Source organism: Procambarus clarkii, chromosome 39 (genome assembly GCF_040958095.1).
Source record: "Procambarus clarkii isolate CNS0578487 chromosome 39, FALCON_Pclarkii_2.0, whole genome shotgun sequence".
In the NCBI taxonomy this organism is placed as follows: Eukaryota; Metazoa; Arthropoda; class Malacostraca; order Decapoda; family Cambaridae; genus Procambarus; species Procambarus clarkii.
In genome coordinates, this window is record NC_091188.1 from 3419581 (window position 1) to 3445180 (window position 25600).

Here is a 25600-nt window from a genome sequence, read left to right on the forward strand (position 1 = left end):
TTTGAAATTACGAAGGAATTACTGCCACAAAGAGATGGCTTATTGACAAGCGTTTAAATCCTGCCGAACTAAGACCTGTGTATTCAGAGTTATTCTGGTCCAAGCTAGCCCATAAGTTGATATAAAATGCTAAGGGTGGGCAAATTTCTATAACTTCATGGTAAATTAGTTAATATTAGTTCTAGACATTGTCTTACTATCCTAATTTTATTATATATATTTTACCAATATCTGTCTTGCCACTCTAATTGCGAACTACACATTGTTTTATCAATAATTTTATTTATTTATTTATTTATATATATACAAGTCCTTACACACTTGTAAAGTCACTAGCACAAATAGCATTTCGGGCAAGTCCTTAATCCAAATTTTTCCCCGGAATATGACCCACCAAATCATTTAACAACCAGATACCCATTCACTGCTGGGTGAACAGAGGCTACGGTTAAGGATTGGCGCCCAGTCAATTCTCCCCGGCCAGGATACAAACCCAGGCCAAAGTGCTCGCGAAATGCCGGGCGAGTGCTTTAATACTGCGCCATGGGGGACTGGATGCAGTGGTTGAATATACATCATTCAAATTGTAATCTAAATGTTATTCAAAATTATTGCAGTAAAAATAAGTATGATTTACAATGCTGTATACCTGTTCAGTCCAGCCAGAATTCTAATGATTTCCATGAGTACTTACAAAGAGTTTTATTCTAATATACTTGGAGAATTTTAATTTGCTCTTTGCATAAGTAAACAATTGTGTTTCTTAGTTCTTGGGTGACTTCTTTTTGTATTTCTTCAATCCTGTATGAGTGCTCTTCAATTCTTGTGCTATCTTACAAAAGGAATGTCTGTGGCACATGATATATAAATCAAATAGAGGTGCAAGGCAAAGATGATTCCAAAGACTAACCTGCATCTCTAAATTCTTGGCAAGAGCTTCCTTCTCTTCCAGCATTACTTGCTGAGCAAGAGCACCAGCCGCAAACTGCATCTCCAGCTGCTCTCTTTCATGCTGATATCTGACAACAAAGTAAAATGCGCCCAGAATTAACACATCACCTGTTTTCATGCTAAAACTTACAAAGAAATGGAGTAAAGGTTATAAAAATATGACACGAAGTGGTAATTGTTGAATTGGGCAGTTTGCTAGTTATGGTTTTTCTTTCAGATATTATTTGACTGTCCTCATGGTTTCAATAATCATTTGGATGGGTTGTTGAAAAGTTCAATAATATATGTATTGAAAACCGATTGCTAGGGAGAGGACACTCCAGCCTCGGCAACCTTAGTGGTGACTATGGGCTCACCATAGCCCGTGCTACTTGGAACTATTTGTTCCGGGTAGCAAATCTTCAACAACAAAAACTCGGCAACCAGAGCACAACTGCATGGTCTCCCCGAGACTGCAGGATGCCTACTATTGTGTTATAGCAATCAGTTTTCCTTGGTGGTGGCCTGATATATGCTCTCCACTATACTCCCCTACTATTATGCTAGCTTGGCAGGATAGCAGAGACCCTGAGTGAAGCCATGAATAGGGGACCGCCTATGGGGACCTTTCCCACAAAACCTGACTTAAAATGAATACACAAAAATCTTAAGTGTAGAGATAAGTCACAATAATGCAGCTAAAACAAATAACTCAACCCACACATATGAATGAAATGAAAGTGACAATGTTTTCGTCCATCTTAGACACTTACAGAGCTAATAAGGGTCCAAGACAATCCAAAACATTGTCACTTTCATTTCACACCATACGTGTGGTTTGGGTTATACAGTATTTGTTAATGTCATGGAGTGGGGATTTTCTTACTTTTCTTGTAACTGTTCATGCTGCTGATGAAGTGACGTGCGCAACTGGTCTCTCTCTTGTTGCAATCTTGCTTGCAAGGCATCACTCTCTTTTAACTGCTGTTCAAGTATTGCGTGTTCTTGACTAAGGTTGACTTGTACACTACTCCTGCATAAAAAAAAATAATCAATAAATAGTACAGTAATATAAAAGTTATGAAACACATAAATATGAGTTACAGAAAAGAATGTCATATATGTTTGGTAACTCCAAGCACATAAAATTACAAAGAAGACAATATGCATGTAAACCTTAAGTCCCTAATAATAATGTCTTCCATTATAATGGATTATATAATAGTACATTGCTAAGAGTACAAATTAAATGCTAGATAAATTTTTGAAGAGCTAAAAATGGCCATGCTTAAGGCTAGGCTACTGTGAAAACAGGACCTGGTTGCAAAGTGCTATCAATATACAGTACTACAGGATGAGTAGCAGTAATAATTTAATACAGCCAGAGCTTCCTGAAAATTTATTTATTTTTCTGCTTTCCTTCACTACCACATAGTGCAAACTAATGTTATAAATAATTATAAATAGAAAAAACAAAATTTGATTAAGCAATTATATTTGAAGGCTTTATAGTGTACTCAAAATAAAACAAAAATACTAACCTCTCTCTCTCAGATTTGATTCTCTTGATACTACAATCTTGTGAAGTATTTCCAGGCCTTGCACCAATCACCTTCATTCCAAAGCGATAAACAAATGATGCAGGCTGGCCAAGCTGTACTGTGTCACCAACGCTCAGATCATGCTCTGTTTCCTTGGCAATGGCTTCACCATTCACATATACCCCATTTAAACTCTAAAATAAAAGAAAAACAATTACAACATTATCATTTTGCAGGCCTAGTTATACAAATACTGTATGGCCTAAATACTGTACTATCTTCATATATCACAAATAAATATGAAGAGAAATATGGTTAACTACAGCCCTCCATTTGTACATGGGCTGTCTGCAAAATCTGAGTAAAGAAAAATACAGCATTGCATGTTATGAAATGTCTCTTTCTGGTGGAGACCTCAATGGTTTCTCAAGTTGCCCACCGAGAACTTCTAAACCTTGCATGCCACACATAACTATAACACTGCATAGCAAATCACTGGAAACAGAAGAACTACCAAAAATTTGGAAGATGTCTTGATCTCACTCGAGCAACAGAGGTCGTGAGAGGAAGTTGTACTGTGTTTGTGCTCCTGGCAGTAAAGGAGGAACCTCTAGTTTCGTGCTCCGTTAAGAGGAGGGGGGACCAGTCAGGCGTTCGTGTATGAAGCCTGAGGACGATGTAGTGCTCAAGTCAGGACTAGGAGGAGCCTGGTGAGGCAGAAATATAGCGATTTTGTGGGCGACGGGTGATCGCCAATGTCGAGGGCCAGGACCTGAGCGGAAGAACGGGACCTGAGCGCGCCCCGCATGAGATAAATTCTGTGGTAAGTCTATTTAACCAGTTGTTAGTGGTTCCCTGTGATTGTGTCCCCAGCGATCGTGGCAAGTGTTTATAGGTAGAACAGGTATATTTTATTAAGGCAGTAAGTTCAAATAAGAGAGTAAAGATGAAGCAACCAGCTGGAGGTTGGTTGCAAGTCAACGTCAAGCACTCCAGAGTTTATTGTTGGTCGACCGAAGGTAGCGGGAGTGTGGCTGCCGAGGTCGGTTGTCTGTTCCGGCAGAGATTGGTTGGGGAACGTTGTTCAATTGTACGCGAGTAACAGTCTGGTGTAGCAACCAGAGCGCTTTGGAGGTTTAAGTACCATAAGCCCCAACCCTCTCAGGTTCAGGGGACATAGGCACAATCAGAGAGCACTGTCTGAACATCAGAAATCCACAGCTGTTCAACACCCTCCCAGCAATAAATACAGTATTGCTGGAACAAAGGTGGCTGTATTCAAGAGCCAATTAGGTAAGTTCTTGCAAGAAGTGCCAGACCAACCAGGCTGTAGTGGATATGTGGGCCTGTGGGTCGCTGCAAGCAACAGCCTGTTAAACCAAGTTACCACAAGTCGAGCCTGGCCGGGCTTGGGTAGTAGAACATCTCCCAGAATCCTCTCCAGGTATGCTCAAGGCCTCGGAGAAGAAAATAAAAGGTATTCAGAGAAGACTTTTTGTCTTCAATCTTCCTTCATAGCCTAGATCAGCATTTCTCAACCATTGTGCCATGGCACAGTCAGCAAAGGGTCCACAGGTGTGCCGCGGGAGCTTGAAGGAATGTTAAAAATTACAGAAATAATAAGAAATATGAACATTAATTTTAAAAACCAATCTTTTTGAATTCCATGATCAACTTTATTTTAAAAAGTAACACTATGATTAGAATTTCAACTATTAAACTTTTAAACACAATTTTAATACCTATTATTATACGCTATTTATAGTCTCTTGTTAAAACTTCAAACTGTAGCACTGCGTTTATCACTATTAAGGTCCAAGCACCATGCTACAGCTCCAGATTCAAATTTAAGGGTAGAATATGTTGTGCGTGTACATCACGTGTGGTTACTTTACACTTTCGCCCACTAATGACGAAGTATGGAGTCAAAATTTTAGTACCTTATTTCCACTAATGACGAAGTATGGCGTAAAAAATAACAAACATTTGTCCTGCTTTCATCTTGGATGCGGGAGAGGTTTTAGACATTATATGCCTATACTCCTGTAGGGAATTTTATTGCAAATACATTGATACCAAATTGAAAGACCTAGGACGAGAATTGAGGTAACAAAGTTGAAAAGAGTAAACACATTTTATTGTTCTTGATGAGAGCTCATGGGGGTAACGCGCTGTCACTTTCTCTGTTTGCTGTGGGTGGTACGCCGGGTTGGACTTTATATATGCATATACTCTTGTAGGAAAATTCTATTGCGAACCCAATGATACCAAAATGAAAGACCTAGTACGAGAATTGAGGTGACCAAGTGAAAAGATTGTACACATTTCATTGCTCTTCAGCGCCCCCGGGTAACACGCTCTCACTTTCTCTGTTTTGTGCGGGTGGTACGCCGGGCTTTCGGACTTCATATGTATTTAATCGCGTAGAGAATTCTATTGCGAACACATTGATATCAAACTGAAAAACCTAGGACGAGAATTGAGATGACAAAGTTGAAAAGAGTATACACTTTTCAGTATTACTGTGCTCTCTAATGGAAGGCCGGGTGTGCCTCCCTGCTCTCTTCTGGGTAATCACGGCCTGCTTTCATCACGTCGGCGGATGGAGCGCGCCACGGTTTTTGAAATTATATGCATATACTCCTGTTGGGAATTCTATTGCAAACCCATTGATACAAAAATGAAAGACCTAGGACGAAAATTGAGGTGACCAAAGTGAAAAGAGTGTACACATTTTGTTGCTTTTGCGCATTCCCGGGTAACTCTCACTCACTTTCTCTGTTTGCTGCGGGTGATAAGCCGGGCTTTTGGAGTTTATATGCTTTTAGTCCTATAGAGCATTCTATTGCGAACACATTGATACAAAATTGAAAAACCTAGGATGAGAATTAAGGTAACAAAGTTGAAAAGAGTATACACTTTTCAGTATTACCGCGCGCTCCCACGGAACGTCCAAAACCACTAGGATAGGTTGAGCAATTGCTCTGGAACTACGAAAGGGTTAACTTTATATAAAAGTTTAACTCTGCAAAACAAATCATTCCTGACTGCATAATGAATGGATTTTTAAATACTTACAAGATTAGTAACAGTCCAATGATCTAATTTTCGTCTGAAAAGTGCATGCTTTCGTGATATAAGCTTGTCGAGAATTTTGTAGGCAGCATCTATTGTTCGTCCAATTAATACCTGAAATAAATAAAATATTTATGATATCCCATTATGAAATATGAATAAACTGGAAAACAAATGAGGGTGAACTTCAACTTGTACCATGTAAGAGAGCCTTACTTCTAAAGAAGAAGAATGATTAATAAAATATGAATAAATATCCATGAAAGGAAGGTTTTACCTGTTGCCAATTTTGATAGTTTTCTACTCTGATATTCTAGACAAAGGCCAGGCTATCCTGGAAGCTGCATAATCAGCAAGGCTATTACTAGTCTATTACTATTACTATTACTATAAATCCATCACAACTTAGTGATGGATTTGTAGACTTGCTGCTAATTATAAGTAAAACAAATATTTATCTATTATTTTAATTCGGTTAGGATAGGTAGTGATGGAATAAGACAGACGAGGTAAGTTAAAGTTAGGCTAGGTGTGCTTACAGAGTAGTAATGAAATAAGATGGCAGAACGGTTAATAAGATGGCCCTCAACAATTTTTAAACCCTGAGCAAATTCATCCTGATTTTTTAAAGCACCTTATGCCATCATAAACACATTAAAAATATTTAAAGCATGTAGAGGTACATACTGTAAATATATTTCTTGGCATAGTGATCTGTATGGTCTTGGTAGTACAGTAGTCGGGTTTATTCTCGACTCATATTGGAAATCCCATTTTGAAATCCTGAGTGAAATAGAAATGGTTGGGCACATTTCCTACCAACTGAATTACATGAATTTACCCGAGGGCTGCTAGCACTCGAGTAGCCTCAATGAGGACAGGAAGCTGGCTTGAGGACATTCAATCTTACATTTGTCAATATTAAAAAGCATTTGCCAGTCTTCTGACCATTTATTGAGTTTATGTAGATCTCTTTGCATCCTTGGAAAGTAAATTAGTTTGTTAAGTAGTTTGACTTGGGGGAGGGGATGGTTCTTCTATATAAGCCATATTTTAATTATTACTTAGTTATATATACAAGAGTTCTTATATTCTGGTACAGCCACTAGCACATGTAGCATTTCGGGCAAGTACTTAATCCTTTGTTCCCCGGAATACGACCCGCCAAATCATTTAACAACCAAGTACCCATTATACTGTTGGGTGAACAGAGGCTATAATTAAGGATTGGTGCCCCAGTAAATCCTCCCCGGCCAGGATACGAACCCTGGCCAAAGCACTCGCAAAACACCAGGAGTGTCTTACCACTACACCACGGGGACTGCTATGCATATACACACACACACACACTGGCTGCCTGTCCCCGACAAAAATTTATTATAATGTATGGACGAAACAGCCGGTGCACAAAATACCGTGAACGTAATCTAAGACCAGCATCGGGAGGTTTCCTACGGTAGGCCTAACAGCAGGAAGCTCCCCGTCCCTGAGCCCACAACAGCACCTGACCTGAAGCATCTTACCTCATCCTCCTTGAACGGAATGACGTCGTACTGGCCGTCATTGGGAGGGAGGCGCTTCAGGTAAAATAACCTCTGCGTCCCCATTTTCTGGAGTTCATGGCAGGTGGACATTTGTGCGAGGGAGTTGTTTACTGGGCACGCCAGGGGCTACGGCCCTCAGGCCGCCTCAACTATTATCTCTATACGAGCCCAAAGATTTAAATAAAATACTGTTAAATAAATAAATAAATATATATATATATAATTTTTTATTCAGGGAAAGTACATACATAGTTGGTTGATAAACATAATGTTGGATTTATATATAGAACTAGTACATACAATTCCTAAAGCCACTAATACGCATAGCTTTTCGGGCGTTTAAGCTATTTATTTATTTAATATTTATTTATTTATTTATTTATACACAAGAAGGTACATTGGGTTTGTGAGAATACATAGCATAGTATTTACAATCTTGTAAAGCCAGCGTTTCGGGAAGGTCCTTATTAATCTAACAGATAATTTTATTAATATTAATGTTGAAGAGCAGAGGATTACAATCACGATGCTTTTCGTGTCTTGGTTAATTAGTAATTTAGCCCTTAAATGATGATTGATAAAGATTAAGCCACCCAAGAGGTGGCACGGGCATGAATAGCCCGTAAGTCCTTAAATGATCTGCCTAGCACTATATAGACGGTTGACCTTATTGAACCTTATTGTTGTACAAACACTTGTTTTTTTCACTTATAAAAAAGTTAACCTATTGAAATCTGTTACACGACGAAGCCGTAAACATTTTATAATAATATTATTATTTATTTACGAAAAGGTATAATGGGTTTGCGAGATTACATAAGCTTTGTGTTCTTATAGACATACCGAAGCCGTAAATGCCAACCCCCCCCCCCCCAAAAAAAAAAAAAAATCCAACTGGAAAAAGTCATAAGGGCAAATTGGGAGAGCCTTTGACAAGTCACTGGCTTCCTGTCCTCGTCGAGGCCACTAAAATTTAGTTGCCCTCAGGTAAATATCCTATTAACTTCCTTCAGGAGATATTTGTAATTCCTCTTTCATTCTATGATAGTCTCTTCTAAGGTTGTCTAGACTTTTACATGAGTTTCTATAATTGTGTTCCATCTCAGGATATAGATGCCAGATGAATGTGTGAGCTTCTTATCTACCAGTGTAGCCATAATGGCTTGGTGCTTACTCCTAAATACCTTCCCTTATCTACCATGATTTGATCAATCATGCTTTCTTCTTATTTTATCTTCTGATATTATCACAAGATCTAGATTGTTGTTGCCTTGGATAGGCTCCGTCACATGCTGTATGAGAAAGGAGTCCTGTAACAGGTCCACCAAAAATATTTCCTTCCAAATGTGATGTTTAATTTACCTTTATCTATTGTCTCGTGGTAAAAATCCTCACATTTTAAGAGCTTGTGCTTCAGCGGCAGCATTTATCACATAATGTAGAGCTGTAAGTCCCTCTGTTGCGGCTGTGTCTGCCTCGGAGCATTGCTCCCACTCTCAGTTTGCTACCATCATGAGCTAACATATTGCATCATACATATTTTGAGGATCCTTTATTGTTTAATTCCTCATTGCTGGCCCCGAGCCTAAGTATGGAGAGTCCATATGAACAACTGAACCAAAAAATTACGAATTTAGAGATGACTTCATCTCGGATGTTATAAATGTAAGTATTGTAAGTTCAAGAAAAATGTAAGTACTGTACTAGTATTTAATTCACAATTATATACTGCAGTATCGGAAAGTTTAGCCAATTACCCCAAGTTTGCAAACTGTTATTATTGAACACATATGATGCCAACCTCTGCCCACTGGATGGGTGTAGGTATGTAAGCAAATTAAAATTGTATGTTACTGACTCAACTAACAAACTTTCACTTTGTGTAAGGTCTCTTGAGGTCACAGTGATATCAGTGTGATGCACAGTAAAAATTACAGTACTGTTGAATTATTTATGTTAAATTATGGAATTAGCTTATCAGTGATATAACTTCTTTATCTAAAGAAATGTGGGAGGTTGTTTCTGAGCAGTTTATATGCCCCTGTAACCCTTACCACCACTGCACACAGGCTGGGTATGGGGTGCATAATAAATGAACTAAACTACAAAACTAACCCGTCATAATTTTATTTGTTATACAGTTAACTTTTACAGACTACTGTATACTGTACTTTGTTGTGCATTACCCATTAATGGTTACTGTCATGGCCTATTTAAGTTCCCTAGGAATTTTACATTCCTTATAATTAATAAACCCCCATTTACTATATATAGCATTAATTATTAATAAATATTAATGAACGTAATTTAATTATCATCATTTACTAAATAATTAAATTTTATCTTCATTAAATTTCTATTCCAAATTCCTACTGGCTTTCTTTAACTGACCAGAAATGATGTTTAGGCATCTCATCACTAGAAGTGCTGCTGAGATGTAAACACAAAATTTGTTACTGTGTGTGGTAGACATTACTAATAAGAATACAAATAATTAGTAATAAACTTTATCTTTCAAATTATATGTTGCTTCAGGATAATGAAAGGAAGAACTATTGATAATTTTTTTATTCTACACAAGAAATTAAATCTTGTGTAAGTAAATAAATTATAAAATATCTCATAGAAAAACTTACATAAAGGGATAATAACAATATACAAATTCAATACATTATGATTGCATATAAAACAGATAGGCAAACATTATGGCAATAGCGTCACATACCAAACTCACGAATGTTACCCACAAGAATTGGAAGAGATTAAAAGCCATTAACTAATTTATACAATTCACTCATTAATGAGTATCCTACAGTAGTACAGATATTTTATGATAGCAAGATACAATATAATTACATTATTTTACTTCATAAAATTAGAGGAGTTAAATTATTATAGAGAGAAAATGATTAGAACATCCGTGAGTTTGGGGGCAGCGAGTCGGAAATGGCATTTGGTTTATAGTGACAAACATGAAGATCATCATCACTGAGACGTTCTACACCCCAATCTAGAGTGCTATATATTTGTAATGAGAATGATCACAATGTCTGACCTCTTTCTATTATGTCATTGTCATTGTCATCCACGTTCCACACGTACAGTATTGGGATAACTTTCAGGTTCATTGGCAAAATCACATCTCAAGGCACAACATTGCTTGTTTATTTCAACAATCCTAAACTTTCACCAATATAACCATCATTCAGAAGCTGACTAAGACTGAATAGGTAACTATTGTAAATAATTCTGGTCAGCTGTTTTTCCTCTTTTCAAACCCATTAAAAAGATCTAATGCAAGTGAAAATATATGTTGTTTTAGGCAGTTGTGTTTGTGTGTGTGTACTTGTGTAGTATAATTGCAGGGGATGAGCCACAGCTCTTGGGTCCTGCCTCTCAACTTTTAATCGACTAAAGTTTAGGTTCCAGAGCCCATCAAGCTCTGTCATATCTACATTGAATAGTGTATATAGAGTTTGCCTCCATAACTTAAAACATTCCATTTGGTGTGTAATTATCTAAGTGTAGTTAAAGGATGAGAGCTACGCTCGTGGTGTTCCGTCTTCCCAGCACTCTTTGGCCTCCACCAGCTTCTCACCTAACTTGTTCCAACCGTCTATCACTCTGTTTGTGAAAGTGAATTTTCTTAAATTTCTTCGGCAGCTTTGTTTACCTAGTTTAAATCTATGACCTCGTGTGCGTAGGTGTAATTACCTGTGGTGTCCCATCTTCCCGGTACCCTATCATATAACGCTTTTAAACTATTGACAGTTTTGGCATCCACTGCCTTTTCACTTAACTTACTTCCACTGTCTACCACTGTTTGCAAAAGAGAACTTTCTAATATTTTTTGGCACCTTTGTTTCCTTAGCCTACAAATTATGTGGAAAGACATTAAAGAATTCTGACAAAAAAAGAGATCCAAGGGTGGTTCTGGATAGTAAACTGTAACCAGAGATCCACATAATGACATTGCGAGAGGAGCCTATGCTAAGCTTTCCAACTTCAGAAGTACTTTTAAATACATGGACGTTGAAATACTAAAGAAACTGTTCACAACTTTTGTGACCAAAATAGGAATAGGCAGCAATAGTATGGTGCCCATATTCCAAGAAGAACATCAATAAACTGGAAAGGGTGCAGAGACATGGCACTAAATAACTTCTGGTACTGAAAAACATGAGCTACAAGCAGAGGTTACAGATGTTAAATATGTCAAAACTAGAAGATATAAGGAAAATAGGTGACATGATCACTATGTGAAAAATATAAAACAAGGATTGACAAAATTGTGAAAGGAAATTTTGAAACCTGCAACTTAAAGAACAAGAAAATCATTGATTCAAGCAAAGGAGACAAAAATTCCAAAAAATACAAGAAAGTTGCCTGTTGGAAACAATGGTAGATACTGTAGTTGGAACAAATTTAGTGAGAAGGTGGATGCCAAACCCATTAGTATAATAGTTCTAAAGCATCGTGTGATAGAGTAAAAGGAAGATGGGCCCACCATGAGTGTAGTGTAGCTCCCATCCTGTAACTACACTTAGGTAATTACATACAGAGAAAATATGAGAGAAAACATACAGAGAAAATATGCTAACATATAAGATAGTAAAGGGATATTGACAAAATGGACGAAGATGTAAGGTACCGTATAATGGCTTTATATAAGGTATAAAATGAGAAATGGGAGACCGAGGGGAAACAGGTGTTGGCTAGAGATGCGGATGAGTCAAAGGACTCAGGAAACACTTTTTAGTTTAAATGCTCAAAGAAAGTCTGTTCCTGTACCCCACCTGTGTAAAAAAGTGGAATGGTATCTTCTGAAAAGAAGATACTGTCAAAGTGAGCTCAGTAAGCAGCTTCAATGGAAATATGAGAAACATGAAACTGAAAGTCATTGCATTAACTGATAAGGGCTGGAAAGGCAGGACTAGGGAACTATGATTAACCCTGCAAGCACATCTAGATAATTACACGCATACAAACACTGTATGCAATATACTGGCGAATATATATAATTATTGAACAATGATTTAATTTTAACTTTAAAGTTTTTGATTTTTGTAATGTACTATCTACAGTTTAAATTCAATCTTTACAAAACTACTGACACAAAATCTATAAGAATAAGTTATGAGAGTTGCAAATAGTATAGAGGTCAATAGTGACCACTCGATAATGGAAACAACTTATTTTCTGTTAAAAAAAAAAAGATACAGCACATCTTAAATTGATCAGCTTATGACACTATAACAAAATCTGGAATAATCCTGCCATGCCTTGACTCGCTACAATAAAATTATACATCAAAGATCACAGATTCTAGATGCCTGTTCCACCAAGTGTCTTCGTAACCATGGCAGTCTCTACATACATCTCATAATGACAGGTAAACTGCGTAAGTGTTAAGTGAGGCTATGATCTGGCGTGAGAGAAATAAGGCTCAACACAAAGGGTATGACCTGATGTAAGTTCAGTACTGTATAGGGTACGACCTGCTGGTACAAATAACAAAAGCCTGTAACCTTGGCAAACATGGATGCTGAAAGCCGCTTCTCTTCCATTCCACTGCTACACAAGTGTGTGATGTTTGTTCTTTATTACTCTCTCTCTTTGTAAGCAATATAACAGACCTTGGGTAATTTAAAAACATTAAATATATCAATAAGAAAAAATCTAATTTTTAATCACAACCAGCTGTTTCACAGTACTATACAGTATATGTAAAATATTAAGCAAATAACTTGAACGTCAACATTCTTTTTAATTTACCCTGCAGAGCATTCTAATAAATAGTTATTGTAGAGAAACACAAAGTTGAAAGTAGACGTTATCAAAGAAAATGTCTTGTCTGTGTCACTTACAAAATCCCTTATAGGCAAAATGTCATCTTTAATAAATTCTCTTCTCAAATTGGTGTTTCTTTACATTGCTATCAGTACTTTGTGCTCTGTTCAACCTAATACATTGTCGAGATTGGCCAGGTAACCTTATATTATATATATACTGTATATATATATATGTAAATATAAATTTTTAAATTCTGGATCACAAGAAGGATGTTGTTTGTACATGCGACAACATATCTCAACCGTTAATCAAGTGTAATAAATGTTCCAAGACTGTTTTGATTGTACTAACAATAATAGGTGCAAAATTGTGACAGATTATCTAAATGCATACTGCAAGTCTCAGCTGAGTCACATAACAGATGTAACATAATTTCTTTCCAGTGCTGTGTACTGAAGGGAAGGTGCACCCATTCCTGTGCCAAATAGATCACTTTGAGAATATATGCTGGGGGTAGCATTGTAATTTGGCACTGTAAAAGCACTTCAATCACCTCTTGTGGTCGAGTGCTTGATAATGCACTGCTCTATATGAAGTCTTAACAGATTTCATATCTTGTCCATGGAGATCAGAAGAAAATTTTTATACAGTACTATTGGTTAGAAAATAAACTTAAAAAGAAAAAAATGTGATATAAGTCTAGTGTACTAGAAATTTTTAATTTGCTCAAACAGTATCAAGATTTTTGTACACTACTGTTTTGCAATGCCTTAGTAAAGTACTGTATTGTGAAAGTAGCCCTCATTGTCTGGTCGTATGAAGCAAATTCCTGCAGCACCATTCAAATACAACAGGAATGGCTGCAACTCTCTTTGCCTACTATGCATCACTGGAAAAATAGAATGTGATATCCATCGAGGCGCTGAGACCCATGTACCAGCATGCAGACAGCATCTGCCACTTCTGCAACTCCAAGTGTTTTCATATAATTTGAGTATGCTCTATTTAGTCATAAAACTTTATAATCTCACCATGCATATGTGCATAAGCATGTTTACGTATAAAGTATAAAGTTCAATGAAAATGTCTACTTAGTTTCTTAACAGTGATTATAAAAGTGTTACCATGACATTGGAACTATATAGCATGAATATAAAATAATTCTATGGGACATGTGAACTACTTATTGCAAAACACAAATGGAGGGCCTATGTTTTTCTGAGGAGCTGTGCATCTGTTGGACGTCTGATAGTGAACTGATGGCACTGCTGTATCATTGGGCAGGGCCTACATGTTCATTATTTTGAGAATACAGAGGAAGTTGCACTCAGCAGGGACGGATCTTCAGGAACAAAGAAGTAGAATAATGGCCTGGTTGGTGATAGTCTGCCACCATGGTAGCTTGGCAAGGCGAGTGAATGAACACCCATAGTGGTAATTTTTAAGATATTTATCACTGCATTAACTATCAAGAATATGGTAAGATTGTAATGGCAGCTAGGAACACACAAGTCTAAACATGGTGCTTTATTGATAGTGAAAGCATGGGGGAGTCAAATATAGTGGTTTGTAGTTACTGAGAGCATGACCGTTTGATAGGTGGTTATCTGAAGCATTGCACTAGCAGGTCCATTTAGGAATAAGACTACATAATGAAGGCCAGTTAGAGTATACGATTCATGAAAAGTGAGATGTTATTAAAGTGAGTGTGTTGATGTTGGTAAAAGTGAGTGTGTGTTGATGTTGGTAAAAGTGAGGGTGTGTTGATGTTGGTAAAAGTGAGTGTGTTGATGTTGGTAAAAGTGAGTGTGTGTTGATGTTGGTAAAAGTGAGGGTGTGTTGATGTTGGTAAAAGTGAGGGTGTGTTGATGTTGGTAAAAGTAAGGGCGTGTTGATGTTGGTAAAAGTGAGGGTGTGTTGATGTTGGTAAAAGTGAGTGTGTTGATGTTGGTAAAAGTAAGGGCGTGTTGATGTTGGTAGGAGAATGAATGAAAATTGCTGTTGATGCCAAAGGTGATGAATCAGAAGACAATTTTTTGGGTTTGAGAACTAATAAACCTCCAGTCCTGTACTATATATCAAACCACAAATATTTTGTAATGCTTTGTGAGGCATTCACACCTTCTTCTACTATAAAAAGTACATGTCTAAATACATTTGTAATTGAAATGTAAACAGTTATTTAAATTTTGATGAAGTATATAGTATTTATTGCACACATTTTTGTTTGTTTACATCATATTTTCTAACTTGTTTGTATAAAACTACAACCTAGCTTGGCCAATCATGTGCGAATTCTAGTTGGCAAAATTTTGAATAGTGGGTATGGGTATACTTATCATTCTTCTCCACATTAAATTAAGATAATTATTTCATTGACTAGCACTGGGAACACAAACAGGTTCACTGGTCCCTCTGGAATGCATCCTAACATTCATGGACACAAAGCACCCCAGACATAGTTTCTGCAACATGAACTGTATCCCAGGCTACAAAAAAATAGTTAATATAGTATCTAACTACAAAATACAGAGTTAAATGTACGGAGGAACAATATACACTGGGCTAGAATAAGGGCATTAGCCTGCATACACTATTACACTGCACACAGTACTTGATATGCATTGCATTTAGATACACAAGATAGGACTTCCATGCTGGAATCTATCACCAAAGATGTCGTCGTAATATTCAGGAAACAAACTTGCAGTGTTCCCCTCTATAATTTACAGGTACAAAATAGCACAGGCAGCAGGTGTAAAATACATTACAAATTTTACAAAGCAAAATTAAAAAAAAAAATCATTAGTATACTGTACTTTAAAAAGAAATTTACTGCCAAATTATTCCAAACTATTACTTGATTGAATGACTGAATAATTTGATGGTGGGGGGTTTGGCCCAAGGCCTAGTTTGGAATACAGTATTGTAATTATCAATGCTAAATAAATATTACTTTTACATTTTTTGATACATAATGTTTAGTGTAGGCAGTAGTGACCAAGTTTGCTAATTCTAGACATACGAGGAGGAATTTTTTTATATTTTTTTTTACAAACAACTGGCACTACAGATAGAAAAGTTGATGTTATGAAGGTACACAGGGTGAGAATGTGCAGTACAGAGGTGCACAGTGCGAACATTTCCACTCTGTACATTGTACATTATTATTTTTTTATGAAGAGAATTCATCAATGGTTCTTTATGAACAGTATACTGTACATCAATTGTTCTTAACAAAAAGTATACACTGACGATTCTTATGAAATAAGTGATTTTTATGAAATGTGTATACTGTATCAATGGGCCTTTATGAAAAGTGTATATTAATGGTTCTTATGAAGAGTATACATCAATGGTCTGTTATGAAGTGTATAACAATGATATTTTATGATAATGAATACTACAAGATGGAATTTATGAAGATGTACATGACAAAGGTCCACACAGCAATATGATCATTCAGAAAGTGCATATGGTAAAAACGTGTATAACAAAGGTATACACAGTTGCACACACACACACACACTCTCACAGTGCAGATGCACTACAACTGTGCATGCTACAAAGCAACATCTGGCACTGTACACAGGGCGACGGTAGCATTACTTTGGTACAGGGAGGAGTGAGTTATTTGATGCATACTGCACATGGGAATCAGCTCACCATTTTGGCACTGCAAACTTGGCACAGGTGAGTAGGCACATGTCTTGCCCAGGGCTGCACAACCATTAACACTCGGTCATCTATAACAGAAGCTGGGTCTTGTCCTTGGTGGCACCAAAGTTACGGGGCTCACATTATTTGGCACTGGTATGATTTTTTTTTCTAAAGTCACTGGCACGACACTAGGCGAGGCACAGGCACAGTCCAGTTTCACTAAAAGAAACCCGGGTTAGTGTGCTCTATGATACAACGACGGCAGTATTTCTTAACTGTCCTGTAGCCCTCAATGGTCACTTGGCAGTCCTGAATATTGAGCTGCTGGAGGCCACGGCAGTAATACGCAATATACTGGACACCACGGTCTGTAATCATGTCACACGATTTCACTGACAACTTCTTCAAATTTGGACAATGCTCTGAAATGAGTTTCATGCCATTGTCAGTAACATCACACTTGCCAATGTCAAGGGCACGTAATCTCGGGCATGATCTCGCCACCATTTCCATGGAATCATCACTAACTGCCTCACACCCACGGACATTCAGGTAGCGGAGCTTGTAGCAGTGGCGAGCAATCTGCTTGATGCCAGCATCACTAATTTGGTCACACTTGGCCACACTTAGGTAGCGGAGGTTGGGCCCTAACTTGGCTAGCTCATACATGCCAAAATCGGTGATTTGGACACAATCTGACACGCTCACCTCACGCAGCATGAGGCAATAGCTAGCCATGTGCTTAACTCCTGTGTCTGAAATACAGCATTTACAAATATTAAATATTAACAAAACTAAATTTCAACACTGGCTGATTAATATAATATTAAATGCAGACCTGTTAAGTTCATAGTTTATGAGCTGATTGCAAATCATGAAAATATTAGAAAACGGTTAATGTTGAGATCAAATTTTACCTAAAAGTACACATTAATGAAGCTATTAAGTGCATGCAATTGGAAATATGACACCTTACATTAAATTTCCTGCATGCTAACATCAAAATATAAATACTGTACAGTTAAAAATGAGTGAAATATGTATTCCACTAACAATATAAATCAGCTACACTATCAAATAAATACAGATAAGATCTACAGTAATTATTTAAAATCAAATTCTCTGTTTTTTTTTTTTCCCCCAGCTGCAGACATTTTTGTTCAGTAAAATATGGTAAAATACTTCAAGGCTTTGGTATGGGAAATTTGCTCGATGTTGTTGAATATCTTTACAGACAGTTTATATTGGTTATTGCCCTTCATATGACAGGTTGAATTTAGAATTTCTCGATGGAATCAGCCCACAGAGCATGTTGAAATATTAGGTATGCATGGTAGCTCTTAGGATGGCTCCAACCACATTTTGAATTATTTCATTGTGTAATTTTTGGTTGGACGTTTGGACACTTTTTGTTGGGAGTTTTTTTTTTTTTTTGGGGGGGGAGTTAATAAGGGTGAAGGAGGAAGAGTAATGAGGGTGAAGGAGGAAGATTAATGAGGGTATAGAATGAAGAGTAATGAGGGTGAGGGAGGAAGGGTAGTGAAGGTGAGCACGGGTTGTGAGGGGTGAAGGAAGGAGGGTAATGAGGGTGAAGGAAGGAGGGTAATGAGGGTGAAGGAAGGAGGGTAATGAGGGTGAAGGAGGGAGGTAATGAGGGTGTTATGAGGGGGCCTACTTAAAAATTAGCAATACACAATGGGAATCCCTCAAATCCAATGTGGTTTTGAAAATGTCATAAAACTTGACCTTTCCAGAAAGTGTTTACGGCAACACGATGGGAGTGATCAGTGATGGGGATTCATATACAGGAGGGGCATGGACAAAAAAGAATGCACAGCCTATAGGTCATGAGACCTAAATGAAGACCTGATTAATGCATTCCACAAGGCTCACCTGTTATATTAATACATCTCCTGAGGTAGAGGTGTAGGAGCTGCGGACAATTCTTCACGATAACCTTGAGACCCTGGTCCTCAAGGGCGTAACAGTCCGTCATGTCGAGGTATTGGAGGTAAAGCTGGCGGGAGTGCATTGGCTCTGGCTCCACTGTCCCCTGCTGTGTCAGGTGTATACATGTAATCTGATGACAACCTGCAAGAGGAGGTGATCTTAGTGATTCTTTGTGACAGTGGTGGATGCCGGGGAAAATATCATCTTCCTGGAAAGGTACGGATAGGTGCTGATACTAATACAGTTGATATGAAACCAAACTAAGACAGTACTGAAGGAGTGACTGTGCAGTTCAGCTGCATGGTAAAACTACAAAGGTATGTGCTAGCAGTTGTACATTTTACCTATATGAGGGTACTGGAGGTGTGGATACTAGTACATGTGAGGGGTACTGGAGGAGGTATGGGTACAAATGACAAAGAACCTGGTATATCTTACACAGAACTAGATGGGAAACCTGGTAGTGTCCAGGTCTCGTTTCTTCCCCTCTCTTACTTCTCACCCTATATCTCCCTCTGTTCTTCCACCCTTTTCACATTTCTCTCTTCCCCCCCCCCCCCCCCATCCATATCTCTCTCTCTGTCTCTCTCTGTCTCTCTCTGTCTCTCTCTCTCTCTCTCTCTCTCTCTCTCTCTCTCTCTCTCTCTCTCTCTCTCTCTCTCTCTCTCTCTCTCTCTCTCTCTCTCTCTCTCTCTCTCTCTCTCCCCCTCTCCCTCTCCCTCTCTCTCTCTCTCTCTCTCTCTCTCTTTCTCTCTCTCCCTCTCCCTCATCTCTCTCTCTCTCTCTCTCTCCCTCTCCCTCATCTCTCTCTCTCTCTCTCTCTGTCCCTCTCCCTCCCTCCCTGTCCATCACCCCTTTCTCTCTCTCTCTCATTCCAACCTACCCCATCTGCCACTACAGAAAATAATACTTGTTTATGAGAAGTCTAGATATGCCACCAATCAATTCAGAAGAATTCCACCTACATTATTATTCTTAAAAGTATAACCCTCACCACTGCCCCCCCCCATCTGTGTAAGTGTACCTAGTGCCACAAGTCTCACCTGTGACGTCAAGGTGTTCGAGGTTGACACATTGAGTGACCAGTTCGAAGATGCCAATGTTGGTAACATTGATACAGCCTTTTATTTCTAGATGACGCAGCTCAGGACACCGCCGGCCAATCAGCGACAAGCCTCGGTCAGACAGTCGTGAGCAGCTATTGAGAATCACCTGGTGGGTGAGAAAGTTAGTTAGTATTTAACAATTGGTGAGCGTCATGTTGGTGTTAATTTGGGAAGGGTGGTGCTTGTGTTGCTGGTGATCGTGTGGTTGTGTTCCGACCTATGAGAATGTGCGTGTACTCACAACAAATCAAATCAAATGAAATATTTGTTCAGGTAAAAGTACATACATACAAGATGAGTTACAAACATAATGTTGGATTTCTACTAATACGCACAGCGTATTTTGCCACATGCCTAAAGCCACTAATACACACGGTGTTTCGGGCAACGTTATGGGAAGCACTGCACACATTTGCTCTTAAGCCCCACATTTTTACCATCAGTAGTTCAGTGCAATAACCCTTTTTACTCGTTTTTTTTATCACTTTCTACTGCATTCCTTTAGCTAACTACTCTGACACTAAAAAAGTTCTCTCTATTATCTCTATGGCTCATCTGGGTACTCAGATTCCACCTGTGTCCATTTGTGCCAGTGTCCTCTGTGTTAAATAAATTGTCTTTATCTACTCCATCCACATACAGGCCTCTGAGAAGCCTGTATGTGGTGATCATGTCTCCCCTAACTCTTCCTTCTTCCAGTGACATGAGGTTTAGTTCCCGTAGTCTCTCCTCGTAGCTAATACCCCTCATCTCGGGTACTAGTCTGATGGCATGCTGTGTGTGCGTGTACTCACCTAGTTGGGCCTGTGGGGGGGGGGGGGTTGAGCTCTGGCTCTTTGGTCCTGCCTCTCAACTGTCAATCAACTGGTGTACAGATTCCTGAGCCTACTGGGCTCTATCATATCTACATTTGAAACTGTGTATGGAGTCAGCCTCCACCACATCACTGCCTAATGAATTCTACCTGCTAACTACTCTGACACTGAAAAAGTTCATTCTAACGTCCCTGTGGCTCATTTGGGTACTCAGTTTCCACCTGTGTCCCCTTGTTCGTGTACCACCAGTGTTGAATAGTTTATCCTTGTCTACCCTGTCAATTCCCCTGAGGATTTTGTAGGTAGTGATCATGTCTCCCCTTACTCTTCTGTCTTCCAGTGTCGTGAGGTGCATTTCCCGCAGCCTTTCCTCGTAACTCATGCCTCTTAATTCTGGGACTAGTCTAGTGGCATACCTCTGAACCTTTTCCAGCTTCGTCTTGTGCTTGACAAGGAACGGGCTCCATGCTGGGGCCGCATACTCCAGGATTGGTCTTACATATGTGGTATACAAGATTCTGAATGATTCCTAACTCAGGTTCTTGAAGGCTGTTCTGATGTTAGCCAGCCTCGCGTATGCCGCAGACGTAATTCTTTTATGTGGGCTTCAGGAGACAGGTTTGGTGTAATATCAACTCCTAGATCTTTCTCTCTGTCCGGTTCATGAAGTACTTTATCTCCCATTCTGTATACTTTGTCTGGCCTCCTGTTTCCACCTCCTAGTTTCATTACTTTGCACTTGGGTTGAACTTTAGCAGCCATTTGTTGGACCATTTATTCAGTCTGTTTAGGTCGTCCTGTAGCCTCCTACTATCTTCCTCTGTTTCAGTCCTCCTCATAATTTTTGCATCATCAACAACCGGTGAAAGAAACGCGTCTATACCCTCTAGGAGATCATTTACATATATTATAAACAGTATAGGTTCAAGGACTGACCCCTGCGGGAGTCCACTAGTGATGTCTCGCCAATCTTACACCTTACCCCTCACAGTGACTTGCTGTCTTCTGTTACTTAGGTACTCCCTTATCCAATGGAGTACCTTTCCTTTCACTCCAGCCTATACCTCCAGCTTTTTCACTTGCCTCTTGTGTGGTACTGTGTCAAAGGCTTTCTGGCAATACAAAAATATGCAGTCTGCCCACCCCTCCCTTTTTAGCCTGATTTTTATTGCCTGGTCGTAGAATTCAATTAATCCTGTGAAGCAGGACTTGCCATTCCTGAACCCATGTTGATGCTGTGTTACAAAGTTCTTTCGCTCCAGATGTTCCACTAGTTTTTTTCGCACATCTTCTCCATCAGCTTGCATGGTATGCAGGTTAGGGACACTGGCCTGTAGTACAGTGCCTCCTGTCTATCCCCCTTCTTGTATATCGGGACTACATTAGCCGCTTTCCAAATTCTTGGCAGTTCTCCTGTTGCCAGTGATTTGTTGTACACTATGGAGAGTGGCAGGCACAGTGTTTCTGCTCCTTCCTTTAGTATCCAAGGGGAGATTACATCTGGGCCTATAGCCTTTGTCACATCCAACTCTAGCAAGAGCTTCCTTACATCCCCACTGGTAATCTCAAACTCTTCTAGTGGTTCCTGGTTAACTATTCCCTCTCTTATCTCTGGAACTTCCCCTTGCTCTAAAGTGAAGACCTCCTGGAATTTCTTATTCAGTTCCTTGCACACTTCCTTGTCGTTTGTAGTGAATCCATCTGCCCCTATCCTTAATTTCATTACCTGTTCCTTTACTGTTGTTTTTCTCCTGATGTGGCTGTGCAGCAATTTAGGTTGTGTCAATGCCTTGCTTGCGATGTCATTTTCGTATTGTCTTTCTGCCTCTCTTCTCAACCTGACATATTCATTCCTGGCACTCTGGTATCTTTCTCTACTCTCAATTGTCCTGTTATTTCTATAGTTTCTCCATGCCCTTATATTTTGCTGCTTAGCTAGCCTACATCTCTGATTAAATCATCAGTGTGTGTGTGTGTGTGTGTGTGTGTGTGTGTGTGTGTGTGTGTGTGTGTGTGTGTGTGTATGTGTGTGTGTGTGTGTGTGTGTTGGTGTTATGTTGAGTTTGTTGTATTTGTACGTTTTCCTGACCTATGCATGTGGGAAGGGACGAGAAGGGGGCGATAATAGTGTGTGGTTGATTTGAGTTGCTTGGACTATTGATGGTGCTGTCTGAGAGATTTGGCGGTGTTTAACTGAGTGATATTGGTGTGTGGGTGGGACTACAGGTTTGTGTGTGTAGGTGGGGTTACTGGTGTGTGGGGGGGTGGTGTTACTGGTGTGTGGGGGGGTGGGGTTACTGGTGTGTGGGGGGTGGGGTTACTGGTGTGTGGGGGGTGGTGTTACTGGTGTGTGGGGGGTGGTGTTACTGGTGTGTGTGTGTGGGGGGTGGTGTTACTGGTGTGTGGGGGCCTCTTAGTTTAGAGTGTTGCAAGTTCTTGGACATTTTATGTTGATGCAATTCTCTCTCAGCTTACCTATTGCAACTTGGTTTTTCAGTGGGATTATTTTGCATATCCTGCTTAGTCTCCTGGTCTTATGTGGTGTTATGTCCGTCTCTAATATTTGTAAAGCTTAAATCATTATCCATCTCTCCCGCCTGCGCTCTAGAGAATATAAATTTAATAATCTGAAGTGGTCCCAGTAATTTAGATGTTTTATTGAGTAGATTTAGGAAGTAAAAGATATATTCACATTCACCAGGTCAGCAATTTCTCAAGTTTTTAATGGGGCTGTTAGTGTGCAACAGTATTCCACCCTAGAGAGCACTAGCATCTTAAACAGTATGATAATTAGTCTGGCATCTCATGTTTGAAAGGTTCTTGTTATCTAGCTTGTCATTTTTTCTTACAATTATGATAGGTACTTTGTGTTAAAAATAAGGTCTTCCGGCATGATTATTCTAAATTCTTTTATACTGTTCTTTTTTCTATAGTGTGATTTGACTGCGTTTTATATGTGGATGGTATTGTTATTGCGTGAAAGGAATATCGCTGCAAGTTGACCAGACCACACACTAGAAGGTGAAAGGACGACGACGTTTCGGTCCGTCCTGGACCCATTCTTAAGTCGATTGTTCCAGGTTGGTCCAGGACGGACCGAAACGTCGTCGTCCCTTCACCTTCTAGTGTGTGGTCTGGTCAACATACTTTAGCCACGTTATTGTGACTCATCGCCTGCATATCGCCGCAACTGTTGTTATTGTTATAAACAGCATCCTGGTGCTTCGGAACCCATTAACTGTTTAATAATTGTAAACAAAGCCGCCAAAGATTGAGAAAAGATGTACAGGTTCGTAAGTGTTTGCGTAACTTCTTCGTAAATCTAGCCCCAGGCCGATGGCTAGCCTTCCCTGGTTACTGTTTAGTCTGTGAGTGCTGTTTGTCTTCGAAGCAGGGCACTGTAGAAATGGTTGGGCACGTTTCCTTTCACCTAATGTCTCTGTTTACCTAGTAGTAAACAGGTTCCCGGGAATTTAGCAACTCTTGTGGGGGGTTTATATCCTGAGGAAAGTCAGTACAAGTTCAACCTAGAGGGGGACCTCAATATAACCCTTAAGTGTATATGTATATGTATATGTATATATATATATATATATATATATATATATATATATATATATATATATACATGTCTGTTTCACTGTTCTTATGCTTGCTTCACTGTACTTCTGGATGTTTCACTGTATTAATGTGTGTTTCCTGTGGGTGTTTTTCCCTTGCGTGTGTTGACTTGTCCTGACTTACACTTTACTCACCTAGTTGTGTTTGCGGGGGTTGAGCTCTGGCTCTTTGGTCCCGCCTCTCAACCGTCAATCAACTGGTGTACAGGTTTCTGAGCCTACCGGGCTCTATCATATCTACACTTGAAACTGTGTATAGAGTCAGCCTCCACCACATCACTGCCTAAAGAACTGTGAATTCAAAACTGTGTTTTTAATGTGTTGGGTGTCTGTTCCGACTCTGTTGTGCTTCAAATTTCTTTCTTGCCTGTTTTAAATCTCTACACATCTTTTGTTATTTTTATATGATAATGAGAGAGAAGTATATATATGTACGGGCTTCCTGTCCCCGACAAACCAAATTACAGCGATCGTGATCAGGCTGATCCGATACCTCTCGCAGAAATATCTCTCGTTTTCTCTTGAAAGCTCCCACTGATTGTACTAGCAATATTTCTTTTATGTGTTGGCAGGAGATTGAAAGAAAAAAAAAGTGGTGGGCCTCGTCCTCCTAAGGTTTCCTAACGTCAAGAAACTGTCGTATTAAAGTTTTTATTATTAACATCTTTATTGATAAAATTAATTATAATTTTGCGTAAAGAGCCCTTATCCTAATATACCAGAGGACCCACACCAGAAAACGGGACAGTATGTCACATGGCATTAGTACGATAGTTTCTTGACGTTGGGAACCTTAGGAAGACGGCCTGCTCTCCCAGGGGCCAGATTCACTAAGCAGTTACGCAAGCACTTACGAGCCTGTACATCTTTTTTTTAATCTTTGGCGGCTTTGTTTACAATTATTAAACAGTTAATGAGTTCCGAAGCACCAGGAGGCTGTTTATAACTATAACAACAGTTGATTGGGACGTTTTCATGCTTGTAAACTGTTTAATAAATGCAACGAAATCCATCAAAGATGTACACGTTCGTAAGTACTGGCGTAACTGCTTCGCGCCCGAGTGTCCCTTGCGGGGCCGCACTCACCTTCTCGACGTGGACACAGCCGCCGGAGTCTCTGGCCAGCAGTCTGGTGATCTGTTTGATGGCCCTGTCTGCGTGGATGGCCTCGCTGGCCAGGGTGATGGTGGACCAGAGGCGCGGGTCCCACGCCAACACATACCACCGCCGACACACTCTCGCACACTGGCACACAGCGTTCGTAGGGAGGAACGACAGGATTCGAACCACGAGTTCGTCGCTTAACTTATCGAAAGGTGACGACCGCGCCACCCGTTTGCCTTTGTACGTGGCCAACAGCTGGTCGGTGCTCTCCAGTTGTTGCTGCGGCTGCGGCGTCGTTTGTTGCTGCTGCGGCGGCACCTGCGGAAGCTGCGGTCTTGGAGAGGACCGCGGACACGACGATAGCGCTGACAAGTCGAGGGCAGGGAAAGGAGAGGCTCGCACGTCTGACCAAGGTGAAGGCGTGGTGCGGTCTCTGGTGGGCGTGGTGCGGTCTCTGGTGGG

General features: G+C 39.6%; 2 protein-coding genes across 8 annotated transcripts in view; both read right to left on the reverse strand.

Moving 5' to 3' along the window:
- The window catches only part of LOC123760328 (E3 ubiquitin-protein ligase RNF8), a 30884-nt gene extending 23643 nt beyond the window's left edge, over nt 1–7241 (reverse strand). For 6 of the 7 annotated variants that reach the window (XR_011230906.1, XR_011230905.1, XM_045745925.2 and 3 more), the window contains exons 1-5: nt 7070–7228; nt 5550–5660; nt 2472–2665; nt 1817–1963; nt 911–1019 (exon numbers count right to left, since the gene is read on the reverse strand). Coding sequence is in view for 5 of the 7 variants with exons in the window: in XM_045745925.2 (XP_045601881.2) it covers nt 911–1019; nt 1817–1963; nt 2472–2665; nt 5550–5660; nt 7070–7180 (672 nt within the window). In the remaining 2 variants the exon portion in view is untranslated. Of the gene's footprint in view, nt 1–910; nt 1020–1816; nt 1964–2471; nt 2666–5549; nt 5661–7069 lie in introns of all 7 variants that reach the window. The other variant, XM_045745922.2, reaches the window with a different exon arrangement.
- A 2402-nt stretch (nt 7242–9643) lies between these two features.
- Nucleotides 9644–25600, reverse strand: part of Fbxl7 (F-box and leucine-rich repeat protein 7) — a 327726-nt gene continuing 311769 nt past the window's right edge. Inside the window, exons 5-8 of the mRNA XM_069338307.1 lie at nt 25121–25600; nt 19537–19705; nt 18437–18634; nt 9644–17298 (exon numbers count right to left, since the gene is read on the reverse strand). The exon at nt 25121–25600 is cut by the window's right edge and continues 308 nt beyond it. Coding sequence (XP_069194408.1) covers nt 16763–17298; nt 18437–18634; nt 19537–19705; nt 25121–25600 — 1383 coding nt within the window. The 3' untranslated portion in view covers nt 9644–16762. The remainder of the gene's footprint in view (nt 17299–18436; nt 18635–19536; nt 19706–25120) is intronic.